The sequence below is a fragment of the Bufo bufo genome, chromosome 1 (assembly GCF_905171765.1).
Source record: "Bufo bufo chromosome 1, aBufBuf1.1, whole genome shotgun sequence".
Taxonomy (NCBI): domain Eukaryota; kingdom Metazoa; phylum Chordata; class Amphibia; order Anura; family Bufonidae; genus Bufo; species Bufo bufo.
Genome location: NC_053389.1, coordinates 288,830,573 through 288,848,551, shown reverse-complemented (window position 1 = coordinate 288,848,551; position 17,979 = coordinate 288,830,573). Strand labels below are relative to the sequence as shown.

The 17,979-nt window shown below is 42.8% G+C and overlaps 1 protein-coding gene across 1 annotated transcript in view; it reads left to right on the top strand.

The window, feature by feature from the left end:
- LOC121008049 (proton-coupled amino acid transporter 1-like) overlaps positions 1 to 17,979 on the top strand; it is a 97,104-nt gene that overhangs the window by 52,029 nt on the left and 27,096 nt on the right. Inside the window, exons 9-10 of the mRNA XM_040440329.1 lie at positions 10,573 to 10,739; positions 17,692 to 17,861. Coding sequence (XP_040296263.1) covers positions 10,573 to 10,739; positions 17,692 to 17,861 — 337 coding nt within the window. The remainder of the gene's footprint in view (positions 1 to 10,572; positions 10,740 to 17,691; positions 17,862 to 17,979) is intronic.

The window sequence follows — 17,979 nt, the reverse complement described above, 5'->3', positions numbered from 1 at the left end:
CCCTTAACAAGTGGGAGGCACATATGCAAACTGTTGTAATTCCTATACCCTTCACCTGATTTGGATGTAAATACCCTCAAATTAAAGCTGACAGTCTGCAGTTAAAGCACATCTTGTTCGTTTCATTTCAAATTCATTGTAGTGGTGTATAGAGCCAAAAATGTTAGAATTGTGTTGATGTCCCAATATTTATGGACCTGACATGCTGTCATTTTGGTATTGTATGGAACGCCAGTTTCAAACAAGACCAGTTGCTTGCTTCTAGCTGCTACCATTTATGAGATATCAGCAGTTAAAGCCGCCCTCACCCTCCACTTTCTGCCCGAGCTCAGCTAGGGCAGAACAGTTAAAGGGGTTATCCAAGACTATTAAATTCCCTCATACGCCTGGGCCCCTCACCTCGCTCCCCGCGCTACTCCTGGTTCCCTCACCACTGCTGCAGTGTTATTTCAAATTTGGACATGTAGGGCATATCTAAGTGTCTGATCGATGCCAGTCTTGCGATGGAGAACGGAGGTGCGGCTACCACATCTAGGTGGAGAATTGATTAAGAGGTTTCCATAAGTATTGAGTGGAAAGAGCTGCACATATTCACAGACAGTGGAAAATGTCATACATTTCCAAGTTGGGGATACCCCTTTAACTATTCTAATTGTCAGAACTTACAATTTGTTTTCCATCTTGGACTGGATTTCTTCTTACTTTAGGGGACTGTTTAGTAGGTATATGCTGAATGATGGCCACCTCAGTAGCTATAGGCCCCCCACCCAGCTTTCCATAGATCCCTTGTTCCTGCCTGTGATATTTTACTGCCCTAAGTGCCATAGCTCTGTAGTCCTGTCATTCTATTCATGAAACAGGAGGGCTCAGGATGAGCAGTGCTATTATATGCCTTGCCAATAGGGTTCAAGCACATCCAATTGCTGTGCCTTTTAATGGTAAGCTTGAATACATTACTTTAGCTGACAGTTTCTGTAATATCCGTGACACAGGCCTGGGTTTGTTCCTCACATTGTCAGTAAGACGGTTGTGTAAGAGTCGTTGACTTGCACATAAACCTTTAATTGTCAGAATATCTTTGTCGGCTATTCTCAAGGTAAAATGCCCAACACCATTACAGACTTATATCCTGTGATTGGCCGCAGAACAAAGAGTCTTAATGGAAAGTGATATGTACATGTGTATTATACATAAAAGACTATTGTCAGCCCTATCAGGTAGGGGTCCTGCCAGCCAGGGACGTGGGAAACGCTGCTCATTGACAGGAACAGGATTGTACCTGGTGATTGCTTTGAAGTTGTGTGATACCAGGTGAAGCAATGCTTGTATAGGATGTGCCCGCTGTATACAGACCCTGTTGTGTGTGTGTGTATATAAAGAGACATTGTGGGGGAAATAATACATGTTTATGTTATGCGTCTGGTAAATCTAATTATAAAGATGGGGAATTTCAGGCTTTAACACACAGTTCTCGTCATTTCTTGCTTTAAAAATGAAAGGCGTCCGCTAATAACCTAACAATATAGTTACATAGTTACATAGTTAATGCGGTTGAAAAAAGACATACGTCCATCAAGTTCAACCAAGGGATAGGTGGGGATGCGAATCCCCGAAGGAAGTGAGACTCAGATTTCTATACGTTTTCATAGGCATTAATGTCATTTACTTTTAAGAATTCATCTAAACCGGTTTTAAAACTGGTCACTGTTCCTGCTGTGACCACGTCCTGAGGAAGTCTATTCCACAGCTTCACAGTTCTTACAGTAAAGGAGCTTTGATGCGTCCAGAGACTGAACTTTTTCTTCTCCAGTTGGAGGCAGTGCCCCCTTGTCTTTTGAGGGCATTTTACATGGAACAGCTTTTCACCGTATTTTTTGTATGGCCCATTTATACATTTGTACAGGTTAATCATGTCCCCCCTTAGATGTCTCTTCTCAAGACTAAATACATTCAATTCTTTTAATCTTTCTTCATAACCAAGACCCTTCATGCGCCTTATCAGTTTAGTCGCTCTCCTCTGTAGTTTTTCCAGCTGCAGTGCATCCTTTCTATCTACTGGTACCCAGAACTGCATATTCCAGATGAGGCCACACCAACGCTTTGTAAAGTGGTAATATTACATCCCTGCCCGCGAGTCCATGCCTCGTTTAATGCATGACAATATCCTGGTGGCCTTAGAAGCAGCTGATTGACATTGTATGCTGTTATTTAATCTACCATCCACAAGGACACCCAAATACTTCTCCATAAGTGACTCTCCCAGTGTTACATCACCTAGGATATATGAAGCACAGAGATTATTACTACCAAGTCAGTGTTCGAGTCAGCTTGTAGTTTATCGACATCTTCCATAGACTGTACAGTACTACACAGCTTAGTGTCATCTGCAAAAATAGAAATGGTGCTATTAATCTCGTCCTCGATATCATTATTAAATAAAATAATAGAGGACCCAGCACTGAACCTTGGGGTACACCACTTATAACCCGGGACCATTCTGAATAGGAATCATTGACCACAACTCTCTGGACACGGTCCTTTAACCAATAGAACTGAGCTTTTCAGATTCCCCACTGCAGTCCCCATTTATAGCAGCAGGCTCTGGTGACAGCCTTGCAGTAATTTAAAGGGTTACTCCAGTGACAAGCTAACTGTTAGATCGGCACCAAGAACAGGGGTCCTGTGTTCCCCATATGAATGAAGAGGCATTCGAGCATGTGCACTGCTGCTCTGTTCACTCCGGAGATAGCCATACACTGTAATTGGCTATTTCCAGCATTTCCATATAGTTTGAATAGAGTGGTAGTGTGCAAGCTTGATCTGCTGCTCCATATGGGGGGGAACATGGACATAAGACCCCCCCCCCCCCCCCCTTTTTCAAATCAATAGGGATCCTAGCAGCTGAACCCCCACAGGTATTTCCTATCCAATAAGTATAGAGTAATAACTTGCCGTAAATGGAATGCCCCTTTAAACGGTAACGGTGGTGAACATCATAGTGCCATGTGACTTGTGTCTTATGCTGATGTTTCACGTTGCTGCAATCTTTTGTAGGGTTATTATAAGAAATTATAAAATAACAGCCAAACAATGCAGGATTTCACTGGGTGACCACTGCAAATGTGACTCTCCTCCAGACATCCTCCTGTTTCCTGGACATCAACCTTCTTGTAGTTTCTAAATGAGTTTGGTTTGGTCTAGTTCTAGTAATGCCGCTTGCAATATTAGTTTATGGAGCTGCAAACGGTTAGAAAACCACGTGCTCGGGGCTCCAGAAACCAGCCAGCAAGGCTATTGCCATCCAATTGCCCCTCCCCCGCTCTGCAGCGGGCTGGTGTTTGCCCACTGCCTGCGACATGCATGCTGCTGCATAGGCACAGTCTGCAGCCTCTCTCTTGCCTTCAACCTGCGTCTGTGGTTCTCCAACATCCTGCACTAAATTTTTTATAATTGATATAACTATCACTTCTGCTAGATGTCCTCTGGCTACACAATGTGATGGCAAGCAAAGCATCACATATTATGTAGTTACCAGAGCCCCTGAGATTACTGCAATCAGGTGGTACAGGGCCACTGAGCCACTACTGGGTCTGTGTATACATGCACTCACTTACCCAATTTTAGAATAATATCAAAGCTTTTGTTTTTGAAAGGCATTTTCTTCATGAGATATTCCCTTTTAATGGAGTATGTAGAAGTCTTGCTGCTGTAGGTGGAGGTGTGGTTAGTTATATGGAGAGTCGTGGTCTCCATGAGTTATGGTAGAGATGATAAAGGCTCAACTCAATGATAAACAGAGCGAGAGGATTCAGAAAGCTGAACAATATTTTAAAATTTAACTTCATTTCATCAGTTAAGATAATTAAAATATCAATCAAGTAAATACGGTAATGGCAAAACAAACACGAATTGAAAAAAGTGAAAAAAAATTATAGACACTCGAGTGGGATACAAATGTCTACAGCACTGCTGCACAAGGGATCCACAAATGTCATCTTCCCACTGCATGGAAATAAAATCAACCTTACCAGTATCGAAGATCAGAAAATGGCATCAGTACATATAATCCAGGAGATGAGGCCCAGTTCAGGTAAGGTAGGTTCTCGAGGTGAGTATGTAGAGAACCCTTGCAAGGGCGATCTAATTGGAATTGTCCCTTGTGCTAACAGACCCTAAAAAACCTATGCGGGTGACAAACCCTACCAACCATAGGGGCCTTAAAGTGGAGATGTCCCTTATGTCTCAATGCACCAACGCATTTTGAACACACTGTAGAGTGTGGTCTCATCAGGGGACTAGGCTTTAATTAGGTTACAAAAAAAGTCAAAAAATAAAGTATTAGATAGTTAGGTTGCTATATCAACAAGGCTCAATTCTAAAAGAAATCTAAAAAACATGCTAAGGTAGGAGCGCTTCCAGACTGGTCTGGAGTTTGTCACATCATTGGAAACCCGCCTACAATATCATAGCGTTTGACATATGTGTGTTGGACGTAGGAGGATCGTCATACCGTGTGGGTTTGAGGCTGTTTACATCTACACCCTCACTGTTGGCATTTGTAAGCACCACTGTGCACCTTTTCCTAGTACCCGAGGATAGAATGCAAGGCTAGGGGTTTAAGGCTCACCATAGTCATTCTTAGGACTAGAGGCACACCCTAGGCCAGGGGTCAGCAACCTCTGGCACTCCAGCTGTTATGAAACTACAACACCCAAAATGCTCCATTCACTTCATGGGAGTTCTGAGAACACCAAGCAAGTGTGAATGCTGGGAGTCATAGTTTCACCACAGCTGGAGTCCCGAAGGTTGCTGATCCCTGCCCTAGCCGTTCTTAGGACCAGAGGACCAGATTTCATTTAGAATTGAGCCTTGTTGATAGTTAGGTTTCCCTATCTAATACTTACATTTTTGACTTAGCCATATTATTTGTTACCTAATTACAGCTTAGTCCGCTGATGAGACCACACACTGCAGTGTGTTCGAAACGCCTTGAGACATTAGGGACCTCTCTACTCCAAGGCTCTTATGGTTGGCAGGGTTTGTCACCCGCATAGGGATTTTTAGAGTCTGTTAGCACGAGGGACAATTCCAATGAGATCACACTTCTAAGGGTTTGCTACATACTCTCCTGGAGAACCAGAATAGGGTATTATAGACAACATAAGGCTAGCTAGCTACCTTACCTGAACTGGGCCTGATCTCCTGGATTATATGTCCTGATGCCATTTTCTGATCTATGATACCAGTAAATTCATTTTTCATGCAGTGGTGATAAGATGACATTTCTGGATCCCTTGTGCAGCAGTGCTGTAGACCACTCAAGTTTGGTCTTTTTTTTCACTTTTTTCATTTTGTGTTTGTTTTTGCTGTTATCTACTCAATACTTGCATTATCTTTATTGATAAAAAAAAAAGTTTGATTTTAAAATATTGTTCAGCTTTCTGAGCCCTCTCACTCTGGTTGTTTACGATTTGATACTCTTGAGCAATAGTTGGTACTCTGGTGACCACTACAAGTTAGTGGCGTGGTCACTCAACTCAATGATGTTGGAAGGTCTTGGTTCTCCATGCTGAGATCCAGCTGGTATAAGAAGTCTTACAAGCAAAATAAATTTACTGTATTAGCTGTCTAGAAGAAAGATAGATATATCTCTCTAGTGTCACCTGTGAGTAGCTGCCCTGTCTGACCCATTAAAAAGCATTGTCTCTGGTTTGGCTGATATCTTATTCATGGTTTTGTCTTTAAAGGAACCTGTCACATTGTTAATACAATGTAATCTGCAGGCAGAATGCTCTAGAGCAGGAAATGCAGAGCAGATTGACATATAGTTTTGTAGGAAAAGATTCAGTATACGGGTACTTTCACATTAGCGTTTTTCTTTTCCGGCATAGAGTTCCGTCACGGGGGCTCTATACCGGAAAATAACTGATCAGGCATATCCCCATGCATTCTGAATGGAGAGTAATCTGTTCAGGATGCATCAGGATGTCTTCAGTTCAGTCATTTTGACTGATCAGGCAAAAGAGAAAACCAAAGCATGCTACGGTTTTATCTCCGGCGAAAAAAACTGAAGACTTGCCTGATCCGGCATTTTTTTCCATAGGAATGCATTAGTGCCGTTTCCGGCATTCAAAATACCGGAATGCCGGATCCGTCCTTCCGGTCTGCGCATGCGCAAACCTTTAAAAATGAGAAAAAAATAAATACCGGATCCGTTTTGCCTGATGACACCGGAAAAACAGATCCGGTATTGCAATGCATTTTTCAGACTGATCAGGCATTTTTAGACTGATCAGGATCCTGATCAGTCTGAAAAATGCCTGATCAGTCAGAAAAAATGACATGCGTTTGCATACAGTTTGCCTGATCAGGCAGGCAGTTCAGGCAACGGAACTGCCTGCCGGAATCAAACAACGCAAGTGTGAAAGTACCCTAGCTTTTATTTCATTTGTTTAAATTCCTGCTCATTCTGGGCTTTGAAGTCAAGGAGGTGGTCCTATCAGTGATTGACAGTTAGCTCTGTATGCACAGTCATAGAGGGAAGGCTGTTAATCACTGATAGGACCGCCACCTTGACGTCACGTTATACTGAATCAACTCCTCCTGCTTTATAACATGCTACCTGTAGATTACACTGTATTTTCATGGAGATGGGTTCCCTTTAAAGGCTATGTACACTTTTGGAGGCAATTTTTGATTCATGATTTGCATTTTACTCATTTTTGGCTAATCATATTTTCAATTGACCTTTATTAAAAATATTGAGCCATTCTGTCACAAAGAGTTAACAGTTTTTCTAGCTGTGTGACTGGTTCTTTCACTTTGTGCCTATCTAATTACCCTTATCTTTAGTTTATTAAGAGGTCATTAACACTTATTTAAGCCACATTCTTATCAGTAAGATAAGAGCTATAATATAATGAGTGTTTATAAGGTCAGAGAGCAAAGATAAGGAGTCCATCTGCTCACCAGATGACAGAAAAGAGAGAACATTCACAGGCTGCTACTCAGATGACGGAAAAGACAGAAAATCCACAGCATTTCAGTTATATACACAAAAAAAGGATTCCATATTTTTAATAAAGACCAATTGAAAAAAATAATTTTTAGCTCAAAATAAGTACAATGCAATAATAATAAATAAAAAATGCCCTGAAGGTATACATAGCCTTTAATGGGTTGGACATTGACTTACAAGGTAGTTCCCTATAGATGGCACTAGAGAAGTGGTTTTCCTCCTTCTGTAGGAGAGTTAATTTGGTTGTGGTTTATTGTAGTGGTAAATACCACACTACATTCATGTGTGTCTGTGCGCCACTAGATGAGACTGGAGATTGCGTTTTCCTGTCGGATTGTGGTGTTTTCCATCTGAACTACCTGTACTAAATTACCGATCGTTTACCGGAGTCTGAATTACATTCATAGGATTATAATGTATACCCAGTATGACCGACGCATTGCATATTTCTTGTATTGCTCATATTGCAGAGAAATTTGAAGGCACTAACAGATCCTCGTCATAAAATGGAAAATTTACAAACCAGTGTAAATAAGAGATGTGAGATTGCCTAGCTGCTGCATGGATTTTGAATAGACTATAATAAGACGAATTGGCATTGCAGAGCAGATTGCCCACAATTAAGGCAGGTCGATCTGCAGTACCGTGTTCATCTATGACCCGGTGTGCTCTTTAGAAGGCAACAGTATGTTATTATGTTAGATTACTTGCCTGGAAATGGGGCGAAGGCGATGTCCTTCTCTTAACATTTGGCTTTTGCCCTCGTTGCTTGTAAGATAGTGTTCAGGTAAATGTTTAATTCATGTGGACACTACACACATTATAGAGGATAGCTTTCCTGGTATACAAAAAGCACCATTTTTGTACAAACCAAATTATACATAAGCATTTGGAAGATGGCTGACCTTGGTCTGGCAAATTTATAAGAATTTACGCCAGAAACTTGGTGTAACTCATGGCTAAAATCTGTCATTCCATAGCTGGCATAAATTTCAGTTTGTCCGCCACGTATTACCCATGTGGACTTTTGAAGAAGGATGACTGTACATATACAATAGCTGATGGCTATCTCTCCTAGCTCCTCCATACACATACACGTTCAGCTCAGTGTATTCAGTGAGGAGAAGGCTTCTACCAGAAACTTCTGGAGGTGGCTTATCTCCAGGGAGAACAAAAGGATTGGGCGAAAATATTCACTTCGCCCGATCCTTCTTTTTCCCCCGACATGTTTTGGTGGAGAGTTGGGAGCTCCCCACAAACATTGGACTATCGGCTGAACCTGCTGTTCTTGGCGGATTATGCCCACAATACACACAAGCTTGCTTTATAAAATGATACCATTTACCCTAAAATAAGGAAAATTGGCTTCTACCTCATAGGGTTTTTTTTCTTCTTCTTCCTCTGGTTCAACTTTTCAGGATAACCGGCTGACCTGGATGGACAGATGTCTTTTTTTCAACCTTACAAATTATGTTACTATGTAATAAAATAATAAAAGACCATATTCTCACCACTCAGTCCTCTACAGTTTCCAGGGCTGCGGCTTTGGTCCCCTCTCAGGTTTGTGCCAATTACTGGCTTCATTGATCTCGAGCTGTACACTGCTGAGGCCAGTGATTGGCTGCAGTGGTCACATGCCTTGTATAGCTACATCACCGTTGCAGCCTGTATACATAGATTGGAGGTGAGCACCGGACTGTCAGTGCTGGAAATGGCAGGGAATCCCCACATGGCCCCCTTTAGTAGTACTTTTAGGGTATCTTCACACGGTCGGTTTTAGATGAGGATGTCGGTGCGAATTCTATGCCCAACCGAAAAGCTTAATATAACTGCATAGTTAAAAAACAAAACAATTGTTATACCATTTCTTAACAAGGTTTCTGTGCTGAACCCGTGGCTGGTCACTGCACGCAGATTGGCCCCCTTGAATGGGACTAAAGCAGCGTATATCTCTGTGACACAAACAAATCAAAATCATGGCAGCATGAACGTCTTAAGAAAACTATGGGGGAAATTTACTCCTTAAAATGCCCCAGATTTGCTTTAAGTGATTTAAACACTTTTTTTTTTTTTGAGTTGCCCTCATAATATGCAACAGTCCTAGATCCTGCTGAGATCAGATTCCTTCTGGCACTGTGCACAAGTTGATAGGCATCTGCTCCTTTCCACTGACGCTGGAGCATTAAGATCCTTGATCCTGGACAGGACTAATGATTCCAGGTGAGATAGGTTAATGCTCAAGATCAGGAGTTGAGAATTTCCAGGACTGTATTGATGATGAGGGCGCCCCTGAGGGCCTACAGTCAGCTCACTGTACGAGGCCTTACAAGCCTAAACCTATGCAGGCATTTATCGATGCTGTAAAACAAAGCTAATTGCAGGTTAATTACCACAATCCTAAAATAGGTTTTTAGGATAGGTCATTGGCCCTAGAGCAGAGAGCTGACAGGCCTTTTAGACCGAAGTTTTGCTGTGTGGTAATATATGAATATTGTACGCTCTGCTGGAAGTTCTACTATTCTTCTAATTATATTGCAAGCCCTCTGGCCGTGTAAAAACCAAAGGCACTCCCTAGTCTTCTGAGACTTCTAATATTCGTATAACTCAGTGTAAGGCTCCATTCAGACCTCCACAAACACGGACACTGGCTATGTGCTTTCCGCATTTTGCAGATCCGCACATTGCCAGAACTATATAGAAAATGCCTTTTCTTGTCCGCAATTGCGGACAAGAATAGGACATGTTCTATATTTTTGCGGAACGGAAGTGCGGACCCGGAAGTGCAGATCCGTAAGTCCGGATCCGAGCGGGACAAAGTCTGTCCCCATAGAAATGAATGGGTCCGCAATTCCGTTCCGCAAAAGACCGTTTCAGCTTTTCAATCCACAACCCGCAGATCCGCAAAATACTGATGCCAGATGTGTGCATCCCTCACTTTCTGCAGGTCCTATTGTAGAAATGCCTATTCTTGTCCTGCAAATTGACTAATTGCTAATAGGACGTTCTAAAATTTGCAGAACAGTCGCACAGATGCGGACAGCACACGGATGACATCCATGGATATCCATACAAATGAATAGGCGCACGTGCGAGCCATAAAAAAATGCGGACCCGATGTGGATCCAGCACACAGTCGTGTGCATGAGCCCTAAGGTGTTATATGGTTTCTTACCAGGTCTAACCGCTGCACTCTTTGGTTGGTTGACCTGAAGCATCTCTTTTCTCACTGAGGTTCTGCAGCAGCTGAGGAATGTGGTTACAGTGTCCCAGATTTCCAGTGATATTCATCACGGTGCAGTGCTAATGGAGCCTGAACTCTATAGAGCTTTAATTTTGTGCTCCCCAGGGAATAAATGTGGTCTTGGAAAATTCTTACATGGCACCAACATGTTCCACAGTGTTGTACGCTTTTTCAGTCCTTGTCCTAAGTGAGGCTCTAAATATTCCTTAAATATTTCCTTAGCCTCCACACAAACTTCTAAGAGCCAGAACAGACAAGTGTGGCTGGCTGCAGATTCCTCTGAGCACTGAGTTGTGTTCCTTTCTTTTTCCAGGTCTTGCCCTTAGAAAACAAGATGAAGATCCCTCATCAGTTTCCATTGGTGTTGTATGTCGGCATGGGATTTGTAACACTTCTCTACATCAGCATGGGGACACTTGGCTATTTACGATTTGGCTCAGATATTAAGGCCAGCATAACCCTGAATTTGCCCAATTGTTGGTAAGTGCCACAATGCTTCCCAGTTCTAAATCAATCATTTGAAATGAAAGTATCCAGAAAGTAAATATCCAAAATTAAAGGGCACCTGTCAGCAGATTTGTACCTATGAAACTGATTGACCTGTTGCATATGTGCTTGGCAGCTGAAGGCATCTGTGTTGGTCCCATGTTCCCACATTGCTGAGAAGAAGAATGTTTTAATATATGCAAATGAGCCTCTAGGAACAACAGGGGCGTTGCCATTGCACCTAGAGGCTCTGCTCTTTCTGAAATTTTCCGCTCCCTCTCCACTTTAATTCATGGGGCCAAAAAGTGAAAACTTCATCACGCCGGCCTGCCCAGTCAATCAAAGTGGAGAGGGGGTGGTTGTTCAGAGCTTCTAGGTTTTATGGCAATGTCATCACTATCAGATCGGCGGGGGTCCGAGTCCCTTCTACCCACTGATCGGCTGTTACAGGGAGCCTCCACGCTCACCGGAGCTCTGGTGAGTGCACCAGGCTCCCAGCAGCTTTCCAAGCACGGCAGCAGCTCAGCCCCATTCACTTCAATGAGTGATAGGTCATCAATACTTATTACCAGATAACCCCTTATGGACCCTGCCAATTTTCACCTTAAAGGGTATTCCCATCACAATGATCACTGTTTAATCTGTTAATGATGTGCCAGTGATCATTTTTGTAAATATAATGTATTGACAAATTCCCACCCTTCTTGATAAAATTCTTTCCCTCCTACCTCATTGTTGTCATATGGTATCCTATAGATACGGCCACCTCTCGCCTCCCGAATTCATGGGCCGCGCTTGCGCAGAAGACACTTTATTTTCACCCAGCCGGCCGCGCATGCACAAGGCTTATTTCTTCAGTGCTGTGTCTCATACAGAGCGGTAGCGTGAGCTCTCAGGACTGCAATGAGCGGCCGGCTGGGTGAAAAAAAAAGTCTTCTGCGCTAGCGCGGCCCAGGAATTCGGGAGAGAAGCGGTGGCCATAGGAGACACATGAACGAGCACGCAAGGAGTGTGATGTCAGAAAGAGGCGTGGCAGGGCTTCACGCAAACTGCCTAAGCCCGCCCAGCCTTAGAAGCAGGAAACCACTTTTTACAATTCTGTACTACACTACTTTCACGGTTTATTGCTCGGTCATACAACTTACCACCCAAATGAATTTTACCTCCTTTTCTTCTCACTAATAGAGCTTTCATTTGGTGGTATTTCATTGCTGCTGACATTTTTACTTTTTTTGATATTAATCGAAATTTACCGAAATTTTTGCAAAAAAATTAAATTTTTCACTTTTGGTTGTAAATTTTTTTAAATAAAACTACATTTCTATATACATTTTTCTCTAAATTTATTGTTCTACATGTCTTTGACAAAAAAAAATGCAATAAGTGTATATTTATTGGTTTGGGTAAAAATTATAGCGTTTACAAACTATGGTACAAAAATGTGAATGACCCCATTTCGGAAAGTAGACACCCTAAGGTATTCGATGATGGGCATAGTGAGTTCATAGAAGTTTTAATTTTTTGTCACAAGTTAGCGGAAAATGATGATTTTTATTTTATTTTTTTCTTACAAAGTCTCATATTCCACTAACTTGTGACAAAAAATAAAAACTTCCATGAACTCACTATGCCCATCACAAAATACCTTGGGGTGTCTTCTTTCCAAAATGGGGTCACTTGTGGGGTAGTTATACTGCCCTGGCATTTTAGGGGACCTAAAGCGTGAGAAGTAATTTGGAATCCAAATGCGTTAAAAATGCCCTGTGAAATCCTAAAGGTGCTCTTTAGAATTTGGGCCCCTTTGCCCACCTAGGCTGCAAAAAAGTGTCACACATGTGGTATCGCCGTACTCAGGAGAAGCTGGGCAATGTGTTTTGGGGTGTCTTTCTACATATACCTATGCTGGGTGAGAGAAATATCTCTCTAAAAGTCAACTTTTCCCATTTTTTTTATACAAAGTTGTCATTTGAGAGAGATATTTCTCTCACCCAGCATGGGTATATGTAAAATGACACCCCAAAACACATTGCCAAACTTCTCCTGAGTACGGCAATACCACATGTGTGACACTTTTTTGCAGCCTAGGTGCGCAAAGGGGCCCAAATTCCTTTTAGGAGGGCATTTTTAGACATTTGGATTCCAGACTTCTTCTCACGCTTTAGGGCCCCTAAAATGCCAGGGCAGTATAAATACCCCACATGTGACCCCATTTTGGAAAGAAGAGACCCCAAGGTATTCCTTAAGGGGCATGGCGAGTTCATGGAAGTTTTTTTTTTTTTTTTGCACAAGTTAACGGATATTGATTTTATTTTATTTTTTTCTCAGTCTCCCTTTCCGCTAACTTGTGACAAAAAGTTCAATCTTTCATGGACTCAATATGCCCCTCAGCGAATACCTTGGGGTGTCTTCTTTCCGAAATGGGGTCACATGTGGGGTATTTATACTGCCCTGGCATTTTAGGGGCCCTAAAGCGTGAGAAGAAGTCTGGAATATAAATGTCTAAAAAAATTTACGCATTTGGATTCCGTGAGCGGTATGGTGAGTTCATGTGAGATTTTATTTTTTTTGTCACAAGTTAGTGGAATATGAGACTTTGTAAGAAAAAACAAAAAAACAAAAAAAAATCAACTTGTGCCAAAAAAAAAAATATTCTATGAACTCGCCATGCCCCTCAAAAGTGATCTTTTTATAGCGCCGCAGCGATTTGACGGTGTTTTTGCAGTGATCAGAAAAAATAATAATTCTGTCACTGTGGTGGGGCGGACTGAACGCAAGTGTGCGCACAAGATCAGGCCTGATTGGGCGAACACTGCGTTTTTTGTAGAGCCTATAGAACATGTCCTTTTCTTGTCGTCAATTGCGGACAAGAAAAGGCATTTTCTATATAGTTCTGGCAATGTGCGGATCCGCAAAATGCGGAAAGCACATTGCTGGTGTCTGTGTTTTGCAGATCCGTGGTGTCCGTGTTTTGCGGATCCACAAAACACATACAGACGTCTGAATGGAGCCTTACAGGGAGGTGATCAATGACAGGGGGGTTATCAGGGAGTCTATATGCGGTGATCACCCCCCTGTAAGGCTCCATTCAGACATCCGTATGTGTTTTGCGCATCCGTGGATCCATGGATCCGCGGATCCGCAAAACACATACGGACGTCTGAATGGAGCCTTACAGGGGGGTGATCAGGGAGTCTCTATATGGGGTGATCAGGGGTTAATAAGGAGTTAATAAGTGACGGGGGGGGGGGGGTGTAGTGTAGTGGTGTTTGGTGCTACTTTACAGAGCTGCCTGTGTCCTCTGGTGGTCGATCCAAGCAAAAGGGACCACCAGAGGACCAGGTAGCAGGTATTTTAGACGCTGTTATCAAAACAGCGTCTAATATACACTTCAGGGGTTAAAAAAATAGCATCTACAGCCTGCCAGCGAATGATCGCCGCTGGCAGGCTGCAGATCCACTCGTTTACCTTCGGTTCCTGTGAACGCGTGCGCCTGTGTGCGCGCGTTCACAGGAAATCTCGCCTCTCGCGAGAGGACGCTCCGGCGCGTCCAGGAGGAATAACAGGGCCGCCGCCAGGACGCAATCCTGCGTACGGCGGTCCTGAGCTGGTAAAGGACCAGGCCATTTTTAGCAAATCTGACATGTCACTTTATGTGATAATAACTTTAAATGCTTTTACTTATCCAGGCCTTTCTGAGATTGTTTTCTCGTCACATATTGTACTTCAGGACAGTGGTAAAATTGAATCAAAAAATTTACCAAAAATTTGAAAATTTCCAAATTTTAATTTCTCTACTTTTATATTAGTAATACCTCCAAAAATAGTTATTACTTTACATTCCCATATGTCTTCTTCATGTTTGGATCATTTTGTGAATGCCATTTTTTTTTTTTTTTGGGACGTTAGAAGGCTTAGAAGTTTAGAAGCAAATCTTAAAATTTTTAAGGGCATTTCCAAACCCCAATTTTTTTTTTCAGGACTAGTTCATTTATGAAGTCACTTTCTGATGGCTTACATATTAGAAAACACCCATAAATCACCCCATTTTAGAAACTACACCCCTCAAGTTATTCAAAACAGATTTTACAAACTTTGTTAACCATTTAGGTGCCTCACGAGAATTTAATGAAAATGGGAATTCAATTTCAAAATTTCCTTCTTTTTTTTTTTAGCAGATTTAAAATTTTAATAGATTTTTTTTTTTTTTTTTTTTCTGCAACACATCAAGAGTTAACAGCCAAACAAAACTCAAAATCTATTACCCTGAATCTGGAGTTTACAGAAACACCCCATGTGTGCTCAAAAACTGATGTATGTGCACACAGCAGGCTTCAGAGTGGAAGGAGCACCATATGGCGCCAGGAGAGCAGATTTAGCTGGAATGGTAATTGGGAGCTCTGTCGCATGTGAAGACACTCTGATGTGGCCCTACAGTGGAAACCTTCAAAAAGTGAGCCCATTCCGGAAACTACACCTTTCAAGGAATATTTCAAGGTGTATAGTGAGCATTTTGACCCATCGAGCGTTTCACAGAATTAGGAAACGCTTGACTGTGAAAATGAAAAGTAAAAAAAAAAATTCCCCCAAAAAATTGCTTTACACCCACATTTTTCACTTTCACAAGGGGTAACAGGACAAAATGCACTCCACATTTTGTTCCCCATTTCCCCCCGAATATGCCAAAACCCCATATGTTCTCAAAAACTGATGTATGGACGTATGGTAAATGGTGTCTTTCCTTTTCCCCCTTTTGGAACACACCCTGCATCTTTTTGGGGTCCTTCAACTAGTCCAGCATAGAATACTAACTCTTAAAATTACGAAGTTTAATTAGTCTTATTAAAAATGTGATACAGTCCCAATAATACCTATATAAAGGTGGCCAATGGTCTATATATCTTACAGACCAGACAAACAAACAAAAATAGGGACCTCTCAGGTACGTGCAGGATGAGGTTATGGGGGGGAGGATACGTGCAGATGAGGGGTTGGACCTATGCAGCCCTTTACTACCCCTAGCTTTCCCTTTGCACAGGGAAGACCCTGCATGGTAGGGCCCCCCTGTCCTCGTACCTAAACTAGTTGTGTCCTGGTAGTCCCTATGTTATATAACTCACTGATAACCTAATTGTGCTGGTAAAGTCCCCGCCAGGTATAACTGACGTGGACCAACCAACGCAGATAGGTAATACCTCAACACGTTTCACCCTGTATAGAGGGCTCCTCAGGAGGTCATGCTAATGAGTCACTAAAAAGCAACACAAATAATGGATAGATTGATATCACAGAATCATGTTAGTTGTAGCAATGACAATCATGAATTTCCCCTGCCTGGGTTTGAAAAATTAGGGCCTTGATTACCACCTCTTGGAACTGAAGGAAAGTTCCTTTGTGGCCTGAAGATGGAAATAGCACATACGCATTGCACATTGCCATCGGTACAATGTGTACGGCAAGCTTTTTGTACCACACTTTTCGTGTGGCACTGTAGGGCTTTATAAGTTGATCTACAAGATCCACCCCTCCCATGTGCCTGTTGTAGTCCAGGATGCAAACTGGTTTGGGGACAGTGGAAGTGGTGCCTCTTACAGCGGCAGGGGAGCTGGCATTAGTGTGACTGGTGGTCAGTACAAGGACATCCCTCTTGTCCTTGTACTTAACCACCAGCATGTTCTCATGGAGGAGAGCCCTACTTTCACCGATTCTCAGTGGTTGACCTACCAGGGGTCTAAGGAGGCCTCTCAGATTTTTGTGCACTTTGCCGCAAGCCACAGTACCTCTAACAGTTAGGGACCTGAATAGGAGTATGCTGGTATAATAGTTATCCACAGGAAGGGACAGTGACAAAGGGTGGTTTAGGGATCTGGAACAGCTGCAAATGAAAAAAAAAATCTGTGCAGCTATTTCAGATGTTGTTCTTCTTTCTTCTTCTTTCCTCTTTTCAGCAGGAAAGGGGTTAAATTGCTGTGGTGTGCACCATAAGTCCCAGCAAGCCAACAAGCAGCACAGAGAAGCACAGAACCTCTGCATGCAGTCGCCAGCTAGAATGGCAGGGAATTTCTGCCTCTTCCTGTGCAGCTATAGCGCTGCCTTTGGCTGGAGCGTTGTTCCAGCCAATAGCAGCGCTGGCAGGGCACCCAAAACACTGGTGTCCCCTGCCCGACGTAGGAGGCAGGTGCTGACTTGTTCCTCACCAGTCACCTCCAGATGACACCCCCTCCCCTTCCCCTGCAGCTCCGTTTCACAGCCGGAACTGCGATGCGCACGTGTGGGAATCCGGCCAATTGCTGGTAAGAGCAGTCATGGAGCTGCACCCCCCCCCCCCCCCCCCCCCACCACCAACCGATCATTCCCAAGAGACCTTCGGACTTCGTGCCGTACATGTACATCACTGGTCCTTAAGTCAAGTCCACGGGTCCTTAAGGGGTTAAAACATCATTTTTCTCAGCCATGTGGGTACATATGAACATGGGACCAACACAGATGCCTTCAGCTGCCAAGCGCACATGTAACAGGTCAGCCGGTGTCATAGGTACAAATCTGCTGACAGATGTCCTTTAAGAATTCCTAAAATGTTCTGATATTTGTATGTAAAGTCAGTCTTTAATTGGGTTCCTAAAGACTTGTGCTCAGGGCAATGCTCCCATAGCTGATCTGCAGTGTAATACTGTTTAAAGGGTATGGCCACCTAAACATCTAAAACAAAGCTACTTGTAGTCATTTGGTCAGTAGCCTCACACTTCTTACCAGCTTACTGAATGTATGTTAGTAAGAAGTAAGGGACAGGTGGTGAATGTTGGCAGTATCGGACTACAGAGTGAGCTTGCAGTCTGTTACCATGGAGAAACCAAGCTTTTAGCCACAGACCGGTGTGACTGCTGCACAATGCTATGACATGTCTTCTGACTCCTTTTCTTGGTCAATATGGCCATTCTCTTTTCTGCAGGTTATATCAGTCGGTGAAGTTGCTGTACTCCTTTGGAATTTTCATCTCCTTCGCATTACAGTTCTATGTGGCTGCAGAAATAATAGTCCCGTCAGCCACCTCGCGAGTGGGAGAGCGCTGGGGGCTGTTGGTCGACCTTTCTGTTAGGGCAGCTCTCGTTTGTATCACATGTAAGTTTGTTTTTCTATAAAAAAAAAAAAACTGCCCTTTTTTCTCTCTGTAAATAAAGGGGTTGCCTTATGAAGAGTTTCTCTGTCCGTATGTCATATTAGGTCACATGGACATCAT